The following is a 20,254-nucleotide window of genomic DNA, read 5'->3' as shown; positions in this document are numbered from 1 at the left end:
TCATTTTAGGTGGCCAAAGTTTCAGCATCAGTCCTTCCAATGAATATTCAGGGTTGATTTCCTTTAGAACTGACTGGTTTGATCTCTTTGCAGCTCAAGGGGCTCTCAAAAGTCATCTCCAAAATCACAGACTCATACATTTGTATATATTATGTATGTATGTAGATTCCCTACCTATTATTCTATCTGTCCATCCAGAGCCAAAAACTACAAGTAGCTATTTAAATTGATAAAACAAACATTCAGAACCTTAATTGCAATAGCCAAAACTCAAATGTTCAAATGTCAATTAAAAGGAAGCTAGTGGGTCACTTTTTTTTTTTTTTCCTGAAACAAACTTGTTTTTTAGTTAGTCTAGTAGCTTCCAAAATGGCAGTGTAGATATAAACCAGGACTATAACTAGGAAAGTTCAACTAGACAGTTCTGGTCTAAACACATAATGATAATCCAACTTTCCCTATGGTTAAATCAGAAATCTAGGCTTCAGCTATTCAGCACAGGTTGATTATCATTAATTCAGCATGTGCTTGAACAGCAGTCCAATAAGTCTCAAAGAAAGTATGCCTTCACCATAAAATGACTATCTTATTTTATGTTTTATATATATTTTGTTTGTTAACCAATGTAGTTTTTTTTTTTTTTCAACAAGACTCTCATTGTTTGAGAAATTAGTATCTAGACATGGGAGTTTTTAAAGGACAGACCCTAAAATGTGGATTTGAAAAATATTTGGGCACTTGAAACCATCTAGCTGCAAGCAAATAAATCCTTTATTTTTATTTTTTTTTATAACAGAACATAGAAACTGATTGAACTGTTGCCTACAAATGTTGGGACTTGGGCTTCTCATGCTTTCCGAGTTTGCAGCTGTAGGCAATTGGCTAGGATCCTAATCGCACCATTTGTATCACTGATTGTTCGCTTGCCTGGAGTCTGTTCTACTCTTCAGGTATGAAGTTAGTAAATCACTTCCCATTATTAAACTAGTTTCAGATAGCTTCCTTCAACAGCCAGCAGGATATTACTAACCAACACAAACATTGTGTCGATCACTAGGCAGATAAGAACAGTTCAGGATGAGCAGCATGTTGAGGAACACCTAAATTTTTAGATGCTATGGATTACTAATTGCTAGCAAGCAACAATTAGAAGGGCTGAGGAAGATGAATAGTTCTATTACAAAAAAGTTAAGATGCCATAGTGTTAAAAAGGGTAAGTTGCTCAGTCATGTTCGATTCTTTGTTACCCCATGAACTAGAGCTCGCCAGGCTCCTCTGTCCAGAGCATTTTTCAGGGAAGAATACTGGAGTGGGTTGCCATTTCCTTCTCCAGGGGATCTTCTTGACCCAGGGATCGAATCCAGGTCTCCTTCATTGCAGGAAGATATTTACCATCTGAGCCACCAAGGAAACCCCTCAAAGACTCCACAGATTCATATTCAATCACAGCCTCCTCTATCACTATTCAATCCTCTTGAATATGAGTCAAGCTCCTGTAAATAGTAAGGTTCTTCAGAGAAAATGGTGGCTCAGACATTAAAGAATATGCCTGCAATAAGTGAGACCTGGGTTCGATCCCTGGGTTGGGAAGATCCCCTGGAGAAGGGAACCCCTATCCACTCCAGTATACTTGCCTGGAGAATTCCATGGACAGAGGAGCCTGACAGGCTACAGTAGACGGGGTTGCAAAGAGTGGGACACGACTGAGTCACTTTCAGATTCTCTTCCACTTTTCAGAGAAAATAGCTTCCTGGGTAAAACAAATAGCTGTAGAAAATGTAAGTCCCAATTTTAAAATATTTATTGTTATCACTTTCTTTTTTAAGCCACTTTACTGAGGTATGATTAAACACAGAACACTATACATATTTATACATGTATACGGCTCGATGAGTTTGGAGAGGAGTATACAACCGGGGCTTCCCTGGTGGCTCAGAAGTTAAAGCGTCTACCTGCAATGTGGGAGACCTGGGTTCGATCCCTGGGTCAGGAAGATCCCCTGGAGAAGGAAATGGCAACCCACTCCAGTATTCTTGCCTGGAGAATCCCATGGACAGAGGAGCCTGGTGGGCTACAGTCCATGGGGTTGTAAAGCGTCAGACACAACTGAGCGACTTCACTTCACTTCACTTCATACAACTATCGCCCAATCTATGCCATAAACATAAACATAAACATCACCTCTAAAAGTTTTCTCCTGCCCTCTCTTGTTGTTATTTGTGATAAGAACACAACATAAACTCTACCCTCTTAGCAATCTTTTAAGTATACAATACAGTGCTACTGTATTCTCATTCATGCTTCAAATTTTGTTGATCACTTGCTCCTTGAGATTTTCTCCTTATTTATTGACTCTGATTCCATTTCTATTCTATTGCTTCTAAGTCCTTTGTTGAATTTTCTTTGCAAACTCTTTATGCAGGCCTAGTTTTCCCTTTCCCATTATAACTTTTTGCACTACAGATTTATATTCTGAGCCAGGAGTCAATGTACATTTCTCTAAATTTTTATGCATGGCTTCAATCACCAATAGTCTACATCCTTCCCCCAGCTCTGCATCTCTCCATAATTTCCCATCTGCATGGCCACAAAGCACCCAGGATATAGACTCTCCAAACCTAGCTCCATCACCCTCACTTCCAGATATGATTCTCCTCCTTTACTCACTAGCATGCATGCTAAGTCGCTACAGTCATGTCCGACTCTTTGTGATCCTATGGACTGTAGCACACCAGGCTCCTCTGACCATGGGATTCTCTGGGGAAGAATACTGGAGTGGCTTTCCATGCCCTTCTCCAGGGGATCTTCCCAACTGAGGGATCAAACCTGTGTCTCTAATGTCTCCTGCACTGGCAAGCATGTTCTTTACCACTAGCGCCAACCAGGAAACCCCTGTCTAGAATTCCTCCACAGTTTAAGAAGCCTGCTCAACATCTTCAAATGGCCCTTTCTCACCCTCACTGGATGCAAAATCTTATCAATTTTATATTCTAAAATTAAAAAAAAGTTTTAATCTATTTACTCCCTTCAGTTCTTTTGAAATGTACAAGTTCAAGTCTAGATTTGTGCAATGGTGCATTGCACACTTGTGCATTGTCCTCTCTGCCTTTGAACTTGTTCTGTGTGTCTCATGTCACTTCACATTTGAAAATCCTTCAATTCACTCCCAAACACCTGGAGGTAAACTATATTCTCCTTTGAGTCTTATACAAAGACTGGTCCTCAGTGGCCTGTCATACTGTCTAGCTTCATCCCCAATCCCACTTTTCAGCATGTGATCTGTGCTCCAGCTGCTGTACTTGCATGTCATTAATTATTACTTAGATTCTGTTGATACGGCATTCCTGCCATTCCAGAGCAGGTCTCTCTTAACCAATGTATTTTACCTGTCTCATTTTCTATTGCTAGCAACAGATTAGTTCAAGCTCTCCCTCTTCTGAAGAGCCTTCACTAAACTGATATGAGTCAAGTACATTTCTCCTCCCCTAGAACCATCATCCCCTATGTTTAGCACTGCTATAGCATCATTAGCACTGTGATGCCATCCCTTGTCCTAAAAATCACCTCCTCTTCTTGCCTTCATTAATTATGGAGATTGTATATTTCATTAGTATAATCTCCACATCTAGCCTAGCACAGCATATGCCATGCTGTTAGTTTCTTTTAACAGTTGAATTTATGTTGAAACAGTAACTTTCAAAGTGAAACAGGATTCTTGTAATCATCTTATTCATTCACTTCTTTGATATGCATAATAAAGCCTTGTTCTGAAAGTCTGGATTTACTCAGGTCAAAAGATAACTTAGTATAAAAATCAAGATTACCTGTCCAATGTTCCCTCCCCTGTTTCCTGTTACTTATATATATGTCTTACAAGTATGTCTCAGTTGTTGCCTTGAGCCAGTAATACATTATATGGTTCATAAGTATAAGATCCCTTAAATCATTATGGAACAGGAAATAAGCCAACTATTACCCTCTTTTTTATGATGTATTAGCTGCTTTACAGAAACTAACATACTTTTGATTGTTCTGAAATGCTTCCCTGAGATTCTGTTGCTCATATAGAAGAGTGATTGTGTGTGTTAGTTCTTCAGTTGTGTCCAACTCTTTGTAACCACATGGACTATAGCCCGTCAGGCTCCTCTGTCCATGGGATTTTCCAGGCCAGAATACTGGAGTGGGTAGCCTTTCCCTTCTCCAAGGGATCTTCCCAACCCAGGGATCAAACCCAGGTCTCCCACATTGCAAGTGTATTCTTTACCAGCTGAGCCACAAGGGAAGCCCAGAAGAGTGATTGTTTAGCAATAAATGTCAAATATATTGATGTAACATCCTTTTCTTCTTAAAGTCAACAATGTCTTCACATTTCTCTAAATATGAAGTCCACAGTTATTTACCCAAGAGACACTGTAATATCTATGTCTTATTGTGTCTAATCTCATCTCTCTACTGCTCATTCCCTAAATTGGAGTTAGCCAGTCTTTCTTGGAAGAAGAATGCAGTCAAACACAGATTACTTCAAATCTCAAGAGCTTTATATGTGTTACTCCTTCACCATGGACACTGCCCCAAGCTCAAAAGTCACATACAAGCATATGTGATGGTCAATTTGGTGGGATTAGTCCTGGTTTATTTTTAGATACTGGCTTGTTCTTCCTCAGAGAGTTCTTCCCTCACCCCCAATCTAGGTTTAACACTACACTCAAGTACAACATTCTTTAATAATCCTCATCACATTTTATAGCTGAATATTTATTTGTATGAATGTTGCCTTAATGTCAATGTCTCCCATAATACTTGCATCGTTCACCACTATATAAACAATGCCTAGCATGGTGACCAGAACTGAGGACGTATTTGATAAATTTTGAATGAATATGACCTAGTCTTCAGCCTTTGTCAAAATAAACTCAGCTGACAAATATCATATGATATTGCTTGTATATGGAAAAAACGGTACCATGAACTTAACAAAACAGAGTCACAGACGTAGAAAGTAAAGTTATGGTTACTGGTGGTAAGTAGGGGGATAAATCTGAAGATTGGGATTAACATATACACACTACTATACATAAATTGGGGCTTCCCTCATAGCTTAGTTGGTAATGAATCCACCTGCAATGCAGGAGACCCCAGTTCAATTCCTGGGTCAGGAAGATCTGCCGAAGAAGGGACAGGCTACCCACCCAGTATTCTTGGGTTTTGCTTGCCAAGGGAAAGAATCAGCTGGTAAAGAATCCACCTGCACTGCGGGAGACCTAGGTTTGATCCCTGGGTTGGGAGGATCCCCTGGAGAAAGAAAAGGCTACCCACTCCAGTATTCCAGCCTGGAGAATTCCATGGACTATACAGTCCATGTGGTCACAAAGAGTTGGACATGACTGAGCGACTTTCACTTCACTTCATACATAAATTAGATAACTAATGCTGCTAAGTCACTTCAGTCGTGTCCAACTCTGTGCGACCCCATCCCTGGGATTTTCCAGGCAAGAACACTGGAGTGGGTTGCCATTTCCTTCTCCAATGCATAAAAGTGAAAAGTGAAAGTGAAGTCGCTCAGTCATGTCCGACTCTTCGTGACCCCATGGACTGCAGCCTACCAGGCTCCTCCGTCCATGGGATTTTCCAGGCAAGCGTACTGGAGTGGTATAACTAATAAGGACCTACTATTCAGCACAGGGATCTCTAATACTCTTATAGCCTAGAAGACAAAAGGATTTATAAAAGAGTGTGTATAACTGATTCACTTTGCTATACACCTGAAACTAACACAATATTGCAAATCAACTATTCTCCACTAAATACTATAAAAAAATAAAACTAAAATAAAGCTATGGTTATAAATAATGAAAACCAAAGACCATGATAAGTTAGTATATTTTAATGATTTATATTTTATATTATTTTATCTTTTATTGTAGAATAGGACTGCATACTGTATACCTTTCTAATGTCTATAAATATAGTGACAAATAAGCCATATAAAGGAAACAATCCTAGAGAAAAAAAAACGGATGCCATTTCACTTTGTGATTCTTGGAACAAATGCCTGATATTTTCTTTATGAAATTTAGAAAAAGTAAAAACTAGATGTATTTGAAGACCCTCTAGGCTTAACTTCCAACTAAATACTTTTGTTATAGGAGGTCTGATGCAGTTAAATGTTCACTGGATTTTTAAAAAATCAATAAAATTATGGAACAGATTTCCTGATAATAATACCTATGTTGAAAATGGTAAATTTCCTTAGGGCCAATATGTGTTGAAAGAAAACAGTCCATAGTTAATTATGAAGTGTGATAGATTTTTCAGAATGTATATAACTATTTTTTCATATTTTAGAGAATATTTAGATTTTCATTTTTACTTCTGCATGAAAATATTGAATCATGGTAAAAGAATACTATTATATATATATACATATACATATATATATATATATATATATATATATAATATTAACAAAATTATCTAATCCAAGGCTTGTTTTGTGTAAAGAAAAACCTGCAGTAAAATGGCAAAGTTAATAAATTCATCTCTTACTATAGACAATTGTAAATGTAAAGTGCAATATAACTGAGATAGAAACATTCACTGTAATTCACTAAATGGTAATTCAGTGAAAGGTAATTTACTGGAGAAAGGAAGGAAGAGATTTTCACCAGGAAAGTCATTTCCAGCTGGCAGATAGTCAGATGACTTTGGGGGAAATTAAACCAGATACAGGCCATGAGCACCAAGATTAAATTTTCCATCTCCTGAAGCTTAGAAACTATGACTTTCAGTCCCATCATGGTATAAAATTAGAAAGGAGATGTCTGAACAAAGCAAGACAACTTGAAAATAAACTCTATGAAATGAAAATTGGACTATCTACCCACTAGCTTAAAAAAAAACAGCAAGGAAGCTTGTAGTTGGTTAAGAGCTCTTGGTAGAAAAATAACAATTCCTGTGATAAACTGAAATTCAAACTAGCAGACTAGAAGAAAGGTGGACAAGATTCATTTTCGTGCTGCTAGTGTTCTTTCATTGTTGTTTTCATTAAAAAGTATGGATATGAATCAATAGTTAAAAATTAAAAGTTCATATGTATTTAACTGAACCTCTTCCGTAAACCCGAAATTAACATGATGTTATAAATCAATTATACTTTACTTAACAAAAAGAAAACAAATTAAAAACAAAAATAAAATGTATTAAGATTTATGAAACCAACAGGTTGTCAGCAAACAAAAAAATAAATGACTCTCTATGGATCTCCCTCAAGTTATATTTTAGAGTAATTCCATCAAAATCCTCATTCCCACTTTTCACATACTATTGAAGACAAGTGAATATAAAATTTTTAAAGGCACACCATGATCAAATTTCCATGACAGTGGATAAAAAAACAAAAGAAATATGCAAATTAACCAAGCAGAAATAAATAATATAATTTGATCAACAGTTGGTTTGCACTATTTAATACTTGAGAGAAAAAACTGGTCAAAATGAAAAGACAAGTTATATATAAAAAAGGAGAAAAGGAACCAATGTAAAGCAAAAATTTTAAAATATGTTCAAGCTAATATTCATATTTAAGTCAAGTGGTTGTTGCTCAGTCATGTCTGACTCTTTGCAACCCCATGGACTGCAGCCTGCCAGGCTCCTCTGTCCATGGAATTCTCCAGGAAAGAATATTAAAGTGGGTTTCTGTTTCCTTCTCCAGGGGATCTTTGCAATCCAGAGATCAAACCCGGATCTCCTGCATTGCAGGCAGATTCTCTACCATCTGAACCACAATTTAAATTAAAAAATATATTAATACTCAACTATTCAACTTGGTTGAAGAAAGTATTAGAATCCTAAAAGTGAATATGAGAAAAATTATATTAAATAGAAGTTTCAGAATGAAACAATAAATGAGGGAGAAGAAAATTCAAAGAAATAATGGATGCTGTATTTCTATAAAGTATAAAAATCCTAATATTTACACAAAAAATATTGATTTCAGTCTACTATGGGTTGAATTTTAAACCAATAAAATCCACATGATGATGTTCTAACCCCAGTATGTTATTGAGACAGTTTTTATAGAGGTAATGTCCTAAAGAAAAAAGGAAATCTGGACACAGATACTCATGTAGTGAGAACACCATGTGAACATGAAGACAGCAATCTACAAGCCAGGAAGAAAGGCTTGGTAAAAATCCTTCCACCATAAAAATCAAGTCCTCATTATAACTTCCGGAGAAGGCAATGGCAACCCACTCTAATACTCTTGCCTGGAAAATTCCATGGACGGAGGAGCCTGGTGGGCTGCAGTCCATGGGGTCTCTAAGAGTCGGACCACGACTGAGCGACTTCACTTTCATTTTTCACTTTCATGCATTGGAGAAGGAAATGGCAACCCACTCCAGTGTTCTTGCTTGGAGAATCCCAGGGACGGCGGAGCCTGGTGGGCTGCTGTCTATGGGGTTGCACAGAGTCAGACACGACTGAAGCGACTTAGCAGCAGCAGCAGCAGCATTATAACTTTCAGAGACCCTTGGCCATTTTGCCTTTGTGGGCCTTTTTCTTTTCTCAATTAGAATGATAAATTCTATTTGCAATTGTATTGATATAAAGACTAATAGAGACAATTATATTCATTTTCATATTTTGTTCTGATCTGAAAGTATATTAAGACATTTTCCTGAACTCTTTCAGTATTTGTGGCCATAATGATTATGCCATCTTAAACTAATAGACATTGTAGCAGAGGTGAAAAATGTGTCTAGACATTGCCCCCAAGGGTTAAAGTCACTTTTGGTTTAGCACCACTGATACACTCAAAAACACATACACACATATTAACATACAGGTGGGTATGTTTATATAGTAACATCAAGTGTACATGGTGAACAAATTCATAGATTGTGCCCATAGTATTGCTTTATGTTGATGATGTTTAAAAATTTTCCAGCACAGCCTTAAGAAACACTATATATAATGAGTGCTAATGCTATTAATTTCAACACTTTTATTGTTGAACAATAAAACATATTGTCACTTCTCTCTAAAACTAAAGTAAAACTTAGTGAAATCTGATTTCTTTTAAAAAAGATATAACAGGTTCTATATCATTACAAATTAAATGAAGTATATGCCAAATCAAATTTATCTTTTGTGCACCCAATTTCTTTTAGGACTGGACTTAAATAGTTAAATTTCCATGATGATTATTGAGAAATTTCTAAATCCATATGCACCTGCATACCATGAGTTAATTTCACATGACATCATGTCATCACATTGCCACCTATACAAAATTAAAATGTCATGTTTTGATATAAGAAGTTTTCCATTTCAAAGAAGTTATGGTAAAAAAAAATTCATAAAATCATCATCTTGATAATAAGATGACAATCGGAACCTTTTCTTACTGTTCGTTTAATTTTTAATTCAGAGTTCATGATGACATTAAAGCTATCTTTTTTTTTTCTGTAAATCCTGAACCTTCCCATTCCTTTTTACATGATTTATTCCTTCTTGAACCTCAAAATCATTTATTTAATTTGAAGTCACAGTACTTCATATTAAAAGAGATTTGAAGGCTCTCTTTTTAAAGACAGAAAAAATAGAGAGTAATGGAAGTAATGGTGATGATGAGAGGGGAATTTCATGCACTATATACTAGAAACTGATTTTCATTAAAGAATTAGATATCTTACAATTTGTTCTTTGGCACTGCCATAACTAATCCCCCTTCCCATGAAGAGATCACTTAACTGTTTCAAGCATCGTTGGTTTCCATTATTTAAGGAATTTGACAAGATGATTTCTTAATTCCTTTATGCCACCAGAATTCCTTTCTTACTGTCTATATGCTTGCTGTGGTTGTTTTTGCTTTGTTTTGTTTTAATAAAGCAAGTTGAGAATAATTGCCTAGAGTCTACACTTTATTCACACATATTGCCATTGTTTAGTCACTAAGTTGTGTCAGACTTTTTTGCAACCCCATGGACTGTAGCCCGCCAGGCACCTCTGTCCATGGGATTTCCCAGGCAAAAATGCTGGAGTGGATTGCCAGTTGCTCCCCTGGAGATCTTCCTGACCCAGGGATCAAACTTGTGTCTCCTGCATTGGCTGGTGGATTTTTTTACCACTGACTCACACACACAGGACATGGGTAAAGAGGGGATTGAGAGGTAGAATTTTAGTAACTAAATTCTTTATAGAAGCAAGCAATAGTTTCTACATGATACAGTTTTTAATCTGGAAAAAAATGTTAACAGTCATAAGAACATACACTATAAAATGAAGAGAAGTGAATATGGGGAATGTAATACGTTCGTTCATCCTGAAAAAAGTCTAGTTTCATTAACTTTTATTATCAAAGATATGTTTAATGTTATAAGGCCCAAATACTAACGCTATATTGTTAATAGATTGTATATCTTAGCCTAAAACATGCTAATACAGAGGAACAGCTTTTGGTCTTACCTTTAATTTGATTGATTCAATTCTATTTTATCATATGTTTTACCCTATTCTCTTTAACTACCAGATAATACAATATAGATAATATACATTTAAAGATACACTGAAGTAATAAACATAGCATCTTTTATCTCTAAGAATTTTTGGCCAGTTAAAGAAGTCATCTTTAATATTGTTAAAGTAAAAATTTTCATATTACACATGTAATACATATTTTTTATGTATTTATGGAGCAGAATACCTAGCTAATCACAAGCAATTATCACTCGAAATACATGAAGCTCACTATCAGTGGTTGTATAGTAACAAACATTATTTCCAATATGTGCCCTTAGTTAAATTCTAACAGTTACACATATTTAAATACCCCTAGAATATACCAGGAAGAGTCAGTATACTTTCAACTACAACCTGCACACTAATTATTCTATTGGTAAATATGAGACATATATGAAATACAGTCAATAGCTAGTGAACAAAATATGATATCATATGCATTCTAAATTACAGTTTTTGATCTCTAAAGCAAAGAATTCTACTTTTACACCATGTTTTTTATTCCATAAGCAACATTTTCTAAAATATGTGATAAACTATAGATATTAAGACATGAAGAATGCATTTTTAATCTCCTGGCACTAATTCTGAACACTAATATTTCAAATTTCAGAAAAATTCAAATGAAATAAAAGTGTAGTTTCAATTAAAGGAATGCAAAAAATGATCAAATTAAAATAATACATTTCTATCAAGCAAAACTTATAAACAAATCAAAGGGTAAATTGCAACTATTAAAAAGCATTATTGGTAATATTGCTGGCAAAGATTTATTGCATCTATTATGTAATTATTGACTAGTACTGATAAGTTTAAAAGAGTAACAAAAGGGCCTAAAGAGTCAGTTAGTAAAAAAAGGAATATTCATGTCCCCTCAACTACAAAAATGTGGTCAATTTCATTCATAATAAGACAAACATATATTGGAAGTACATAGAGATGCAATTTTTCACCTATTTACAAAATTCAAGTCTTACAATCCCATTTGTTGGCATTGCTTTAGAGAAATAAATTTTCTCACACATCACTGACAGAGGTGTAAAGTACACTACCAACTATGGAGGAGGATAGGTAACATCTACCAAAATTAAAGATTTTTTTATTTTTAAATCAGAATTCCACTCTGGAAACCTCTCCCTTCAGGGACATCTATACCTTTGCTAAATGATGTGCGTACGAAGACATTCATTACAGCACTGCCTGCAATGCAACTAAACAGCAATAACAACAAAAATACCAAGAGCTAATAAACGTTCATAAAATAACCTTGGGAGAGGGCATGCCAGTGAAAGAGGTGAACTTAAAGACCTCCGCAAATTCACACTTCCATAAAAGAAATGTTTGATGACAGAGATTTTTGTTTCAATAATTTCAAATAATTATCACAACCATTAACAGGACTACAAAAGGCTATACTTTATAGAGCCCTTTCCAGTGAATTACCACATTTGAGCATTACAATAGGTGCTGAGGTAGAGTTCTGTGTAAATGAAGATGAAATGGCCCCATAACCTGCTTCCAGAGTGTTCATAGTCTACTAGGTGAGGCAGGAACCTTGAAAAGGGGTTCCAAATATTTTCTGTAAATGGTCATTAGTAAATACTTTAGACTTTGTGGCTCTTACTTTCTTTCACTGCTTCTCGATTTTGCCGTCATAGCTTGAAAACAGCTACATACAATACACAAATGTGAATCTAGTTGTATTACAAAAAGACATCATTTTTAGAAACTGAATTTGGTTCCGTGATATTTCCATGTATCACCAATAATACTTAAAATTTTCAATAGTTATTATTATTATCTGTTATGCAAGCAACACCAGCACAACCACAGACAGTGGTTTAACTGACCCACAATCTAAACTATAAACCAAACTTTATAACACACTTGAATTAGAAATATAAAACAGTATTTCTCAGTGTTACATGTAAGGAAATAGAAATGGAGGAAATCAAAGACACTCACCAGTGGTAATACAGATAAAAAGAAAAGAAACCCTAACTCAGATTCCACTGTTTACTTAGTAATTCTCATTATCTCATGAAACCAATGAGTCTACCCTAATGATGGGTGTCATACATGGCCTGCATTTTAGGATGTGTGTGGTATTTTGTATAAAATTAAATTCTTAGTTATAATGGGATTCATTTAGCTCTGTTCAAATTTTGAAAAATAAAAAATGATGATCTATATTAGTTATTATATAAGTTTTGGAAAAGAGAGAACACTTTTGTTGTAAAGCCATAATTACATTACCATACAGGTTTTTTTTTTTTTTCTGGGAAGAAAGGACTTACTTACCAACAAATGTGCTATTATAGCTTCCTGACCTTAAACTTTCAAGTATTTTAAAAGATCTTTAATAAATCAATGAGTTCAAATCCAAGATATATATAGATACATAGACACACACTACACACAATAATTTTGGTATTTAATCTCTCATGGCTTTTACATTCTGAAAAACGTATGAATTGTCAATTATGCATTCCTATATATATGTATAATTGCATATATTTTAAATGTAGATGCTGCATACATAATATATGTGTATATACCATTAGAAATGTCCTTAGCCTTATTAAAAAAGAAAAAAAAATCTTATTAGTGAGTAGTGTATATTGCCCAATGTCAGTAAAATAAGTTCCCTAGTAATAAATCCAATTATTGGTAAGAAAACTCAAAGAAAATTTTAAAAATTATAAAAGAAGTTGGTAAGTATCAAACAGTTTGGCTTGAGCTCTTATGAGCAGTTTCAGATGTTCTATAATGTGAAATATAACAATAGATATACAAAATTATAATCCAGAGCTTAAGGATGATGGAAACAAACTGATAATGTAGGAAATATATTAATAACAGAACTGTATTGTATGATTATTATTTTATTTTTGTTGACAAAAATCCTGCAGACATTTCTGTGACAGAGAGGGGTAAAGGAGATCATTTTCAGATCTTTGGATGTGTTCCCTTCTCATGCTCATAGAAACTGTAATGATTTTATCTTCTACTCAGGAACACTTTGAAAATATATGGTTGATTCATTATGAATGTATGTATATGTATGTAATAATGTATTTACTTTATTTAAATATAAATTATTTTCTCTAATAAAAATAACGGGGCTGGAGCACATTCTTATAAGTATATGTGTTGTTGGACATTGAAAGTTGTTTTTTTTTCAATTTTCACAATCATGTATGTATGTATATACGTTTGTACGGGGTGATGTATGAGGGGAATGAGCCTATACAATCAAGTTAGAATTGCTCACAAAGGCAGATGAATATTGAGAAAGAAGATTATGAGTAAAGGGATACAAGTCAGACAGGGAATAAGAGGACCATACCTAAAGGGTGTGACCCTTTAATTTGTCTGTTAATACTACTAGAATGGACCCTGATTTCTGCAGAACCTTCACAAAGGAACAGTTTCCCAGCTCTCACCACCTCCTGGTGGTTAACAAGCTCTCAACCATATGTTCACTGGTACCCAGGCCCAGAAAGATTATTTGTAACTAAACTACTGATTGAGATTTCATCTTTTACTAAAACTAGGTAAACCATCAAAAACTGAGAAGCTATCTAATCTTTCTCTTCTTCTTTCTAGCAAATTTGATTTTGATTTTTAATTAAACTAAAATGACAAAAAATAAACACAACAAAATATTTTTAATAACATATATATATATATTTTTTTTTCTTCCTTTTGGAATACTCCAAAAAAGAAACATGTTTCTGTTACTTTCCCTGCCCCCCTCCTTTTCAAGGAGTGAAAGGGTTATAGAAAAAAGATTTTGAAGTTCATAACAAAAATAACTCTACAGTAATTCATTATATTATGTTTTTACTTTACGTATACTTATTTTCATTTACTTTATGGAATACATCATAGGGAAAATGCGTGGGATAAAGATAAGGGGTCTTTCTTCTTGTTTTGATATGCACATCAGAGAAGGATAGAGTTGTTCCAGATCGTTTTGTGCTTCACATTCTGACTCCGTAGCTCCTGCCTTGAATGGAAAATACAGCTGCAACCCAGATCCTGCTGGACGAGGGGTGGAACAGATGGTTGTGCTTCTGCGCTGCCTACACATTAGGGAAGCACCCTGGCTTTGGATGGAGCACTATTTTTTTTTTTTTTTTTTTTTTTTTTAGCACTAACAGTGCTAAAGTGAAGATAAACAGTCAGGCAGGGAGATAGAAGTCACGGAGCCTGTAGTCATGGAGGTTCTACTGCTGCGCTTGCTTCTTTTTCCATAGGTACTGAACCAACCTGAGTGTGGCTGCTTGCCAGCCATCAGTAATTTATCAGAAGACGGTCTCCCCACTTCCCATGCTCTTCTTTACCCTGGAGCCTTGATGACACGTGCTTAAACTGCCCCTAATTACTGAGCGCACAATTTCCTAAAGGGTTTGACCAGCCATTAAATTGTCTTGTCTGTATGTCTGGGAGAAAGGAACGTTGGTCTGAAGTTCCTGATCATTTTATCAAATTTATTCTTTGGGGATTTTAACAAAACCTGTACATTGAGTATATATTTAATCTATATTTAAAATATATTACTATGTGTATGGAAATTAATTTGGGGGTTTGATAAAATATCCATGTGCTTTTAAATGCTGACAAATTCAAGTACAACCTTTGTAACAATTAACAAAAATATATTAGAAGTCATAGAGTTTCTTAGCTTTAAGTACAACAGCAGTAGATTAAAAAAAGAAGCTGTAAATATCAATGTGCCAAGAAATGACATGGTGAATTCGAATACGCCTTCACAGTACTAAAGACAAAATTACAAAATTACTGAATTGTGTCTACATTTTTGTGTAGAATTATGTCTGCAATTGTGTCTACTGAAAAGTGTTTACATTTTACATGAGAGAACAGAAAGAGTGATATGCTGGTAGAGAAAATTCAGTCTAGTACATGCAAACTGATGTTTAAGGAGATGTGTCATGCTTGGCGACGTTTGTATTTTATAATCATTATTGCAAAATGTTCAGAATAAGAAATAACATTCTATAACATAATTCACTTGAAGTTCCATATCTCTTCAAATCCAACTACAGCTCCACCCTCATCTCACCCCTCAATTTCCCAGGAGAGGAAAAAACAAACAATAAACAAAAACTTACTTTTCCAACATACTGTGGATCTGGTCCCATATGTTCTTCTAAAACAAAGAACTGATTCCAAACCCATCCCCTTTTAGGACGGTGGTGGACTTCGGTTTCACCTTCGATGTGTTTGGTTTGGTTTCTGGTCCCCTTGATGGAGCTGTGGTGAGTGGCCCCATAACACCTCTGCACAAAACAGAGACACACGAGGACTGGGCAGATGCAGGAGGTGCTCGTAATTTTCATTGTAAGAGAACTTTCCAGTTCACAGCCTTCTTGCTTTTCCTTGTCAGCTACAAATGCCTAGTGAGCATTCGAGAGAGAGGCCAAAGCATCTTCTGGAAGGACAGTCCGAAGAAACTTGTTTAGCATGTCCATGATTTAACAGCCCATCAGGGAAAGGTCAGGCTACATTTACATCCTGAAACACTTAGAGGACCAAAGCCGTAGTTGTGTGTTTCTAAGTCTTCACAGCTGGTGAACAGGGGCAACCATTTTCTACCTGATAGAAAGAAAGAAAATTATATACATTACAAAACATGCCAATTTTAAGTATTTGCTCAGAATACAAATTATACTGTTTTGCAGGGTGATGCTGATAGACGAAGAATACGTGCAAGTTCTTTTGGAAATAAACATAAACATACACAGTCATGCTTAAGTCTGCACATGGTATTTTACATGAACATACATATTTGTATTTTAAATATCAACTTTACATATATATATATGTATGTATATATTTAATTATTCAACAACAGAAATGCAGTCCTAGAGAGCTTAAAAATTGACCATGAATATGTGCCTTACAAAATGTGATCTATTAGGGACTCCACACTAAGTGCAAATTTTTAATTTTGTTTTTGTGTTTATTTTGCTTTTGTTAGATGTAATACAACTTAATATATAGATCGATCACCTATTATGTAGGACTCACAGAACTTCACAGAATATTCCCTCAGGTTGAAAATATCTCACAAACTATCACAGCAATCAAGTAGGTACTTAAAATCTTTAGTAAACAAAATAGAAGAAAGAAAATGGCTGAAAAAACATATACTATTGAAAGTCACTCTACATCTGGGATAAGAATAGCACAACTGAACAAGTAAGAATATCAGTGACTGAATTCTAGCTTGCTTGGATTTTAGTAGGCCTGGAGATGATGCTCTATAACGCAGTCTTCACCTTCAGGCAAGAGAGATTCAAGCTTAGAATGACACTACATAATTCTAGCAGCAATGCAAAGAGAGGTACAACATAAGGGGAAAAAGATGGTGTCAAAAATAACAGAGGGGGAAATACTTCACTTTTCAAATAAGGAATGCTGAGCACTTGAAATTAAAAGGAATTAAATCAAAAGATGCTTGCTCCTTGGAAGAAAAGCTATGACCAACCTAGACAGCATATTTAAAAGCAGAGACATTGCTTTACCAACAAAAGTCCATCTGGTCAAAGCTATGGTTTTTCCAGCAGTCATGGATGGACGTGAGAGTTGGACTATAAAGAAAGCTGAATTGTGGTGTTGGAGAAGACTCTTGAGGGTCCCCTGGACTACAAAGAGATCCAACAGTCAATCCTAAAGGAAATCAGTCCTGAATATTCATTGGCAAGACTGATGTTGAACCTGAAACTCTAATAGTTTGGCCACCAGATTCAAAGAACCACCCACTGGAAAAGACTCTGATGCTGGTAAAGATTGAAAGTGGGAGGAGAAGGGGATGACAGAGGATGAGATGGTTGGATGGCATAACTAATGCAATAGACATGAGTTTGAGTAAGCTTTGTGAGTTGGTGATGGACAGAGAAGCCTGGCGTGCTACAGTCCATGGGGTTGAAGTCAGACATGACTGAGCGACTAAACTTAACTGAACCGAGGACTTGAACTTTGGTTTTAGTACAACTAGACAATAAAGTAAAACTTCAGAAACATTTTGGAAAACAAAAGACAGGATTTGGGATCAAAAAGTTTGAGTAAAATTATTAGCTTATTGAAACCACATAAAACTGTGTAGCATGTTTTGCTCTATTTATATATATGTGTGTTTCAACATGTATTTAGAAAAAAAATTACTTACTCAAGATTATAGCTATTCTATGGCATTTATGGCAGAAAGTTAAGAGGAACTAAAAAGCCCCTTGATGAAAGTGAAAGAAGAGAGAGCAAAAGTTGGCTTAAAGCTCAACATTCAGAAAACTAAGATCATGGCATCTGGTCCCATCACTTCATGGCAAATAGATGGAGAAACAGTGGAAACAGTGTCAGACTTTATTTTTTGGGGCTCCAAAATCACTGCAGATGGTGGCCATGAAATTAAAAGATGCTTACTCCTTGGAAGGAAAGTTATGACCAACCTAGATAGCATATTGAAAAGCAGAGACATTACTTTGCCAACAAAGGTCCATCTAATCAAGGCTATGGTTTTTCCAGTAGTCATGTATGGATGTGAGAGTTGGACTGTGAGGAAAGCTGAGCGCCAAAGAATTGATGCTTTTGAACTGTGGTGTTGGAGAAGACTCTTGAGAGTCCCTTGGACTGCAAGGAGAGCCAACCAGTCCATCCTAAAGGAGATCAGTCCTGAGTGTTCATTGGAAGGACTGATGCTAAAGCTGAAACTCCAATCCTTTCGCCACCTCATTTGAAGAGTTGACTTATTGGAAAAGACCCTGATGCTGGGAGGGATTGGGGGCAGGAGGAGAAGGGGATGCCAGAGGATGAGATGGGTGGATGGCATCACCTACTTGATGGACATGAGTTTGAGTAAACTCTGGGAGTTTTTGATGGACGGGGAGGCCTGGCATACTGCTATTCATGGGGTCACAGAGCCAGACGCAACTGAGCGACCGAACTGAACTGAACTGAATAGTTATTCCATCTAGTAAAAAACATTAGATGTATCACTTTCTCACTCCATAAAGCTCACCTTTGCAAATCAGAGCAAACCAAAATGTAGATCTAAATGAATTAAAAGGTGGTTGACATAAAAATATAAATGATTTAAAAAACTGAGTATAAATACTCAATCATGGCATAATTATTTTTCTCAATTGGGAAAAATGTTGACACTAAGTAGGGGGATGAAAAATACTACAAGACCCAGAGCAAGGTACTTTTCTCTATCTGTGTCTCTCACCATGGGCTTCTCTGGTGGCTCAGATAGTAAAAGAACCCGCCTGCAGGGAGACCTGGGTTTTATCCCTGGGTTGTGGAGATCCCCTAGAGGAGGGCCTGGCAACCCACTCCAGTATTTTTTTCCTGAAGAATCCCATGGACAGAGGAGCCTGTTGGGTTACAGACCACGGGGTCTCAAAGAGTCAAACACAACTGCGTGACTAAGCACACATATCTCTTCCCATAATTAGAGTTAATAAAAATTCTTACATCACCAATTGTGCAAGAATTATACTGAATTTGAATTGAAATTTTATTTTAGTTGCTGCTGCTGCTGCTAAGTCGCTTCAATCATGTCTGACTCTGTGCGACCCCATAGATGGCAGCCCACCAGGCTCCTCCATCCCTGGGGTTCTCCAGGCAAGGATACTGGAGTGGGTGGCCATTTCCTTCTCCAGTGCGTGCATGCATGCATGCTAAGTCGCTTCAGTCATGTTTGACTCTATGCGACCCTATGGACAGCAGCCCACCAGGCTCCTCTGTCCAGTTGCTAGAAAATATAAATTGAAATCCGCAATATTTTCAAGGGCAAAGACACGTTTTGATTGATTTAAATTAAAATGACTCAAAAACGCTTCTAACACATTTAAAAATAAGAGTAAATACCATTCTAACTCCAACATGGTAAGAGCAATGGAAAGAAAGTTCAAAAACAGAGATTTTCTCTCTTTTTTTTTGACAACTTATTTACAATGTGCACCCACATGAAACATCTAATTTTGAGTCTCAGTTTTCTCATTTGTGACTTGAATAATTTATTTGAATAGTCTTCCAGTTTATCTAATAAATTATTTGGATCAGTTTTATTTTTAATTTATGAAAAGTTTCTTAATTTGGGGGACTTCTCTGATGGTCCAGTGGCTACGACTCCACACTCCCACTGCAGGGGGCCTGGGTTCCATCCTTGGTCAGGAAACTAGACCCTTATGCCATAACTAAGCTCCAGTGCAGCAAAATAAATAAATATATTTTTTAAAAACTTTCTTAATTTCCAACTCATGCATTTCAAAAGAGAGACTTTCTTCTTAGAAGTCATGTTGACTAATATATAGAAGGTGTTGCTTTCTTAATGTCTTCACACCATTTGGTGTGATTTTTAAATGAAATTAACATCTTTGCCCTTTATTCCAAGTTGCTTAACAAAGCATAATTCATGAGTAGAAGGTGAAGAAAGTGGCTTTTGCAAGGCATTACAGATACATAGAATGAGTGATTTCTTTGCAATAATTATCTTGTATGGCATCCCCAAAAGTACATAAATGCAATTTAATGTACCTATGTATTATTTGTTTCTGAATCCCTATTATGACAATTATAAGAAGCAGTAAGTGAGGCCCCACGGAACAAAAGAGCCAATGTAAACATCACGACTGTACTTGTGAAAGTAACTTCATTTACTACATAATGAGAAGGCAGAAATCCAAATGTGAAAATCGTCTGT

The 20,254-nt window shown here is 35.8% G+C and overlaps 1 protein-coding gene across 5 annotated transcripts in view; it reads right to left on the bottom strand.

Moving 5' to 3' along the window:
- Positions 1-20,254, bottom strand: part of CDH18 (cadherin 18) — a 1,183,249-nt gene that overhangs the window by 353,537 nt on the left and 809,458 nt on the right. For all 5 annotated transcript variants that reach the window (XM_043488846.1, XM_043488845.1, XM_043488848.1 and 2 more), the window contains one exon: positions 15,660-16,143. In XM_043488846.1, coding sequence (XP_043344781.1) covers positions 15,660-15,887 — 228 coding nt within the window. In that variant the 5' untranslated portion in view covers positions 15,888-16,143. The remainder of the gene's footprint in view (positions 1-15,659; positions 16,144-20,254) is intronic.

The sequence above is a fragment of the Cervus canadensis genome, chromosome 16, assembly GCF_019320065.1.
Source record: "Cervus canadensis isolate Bull #8, Minnesota chromosome 16, ASM1932006v1, whole genome shotgun sequence".
NCBI classification, from domain to species: Eukaryota; Metazoa; Chordata; class Mammalia; order Artiodactyla; family Cervidae; genus Cervus; species Cervus canadensis.
This window is presented reverse-complemented; position numbering and strand designations above follow the sequence as displayed.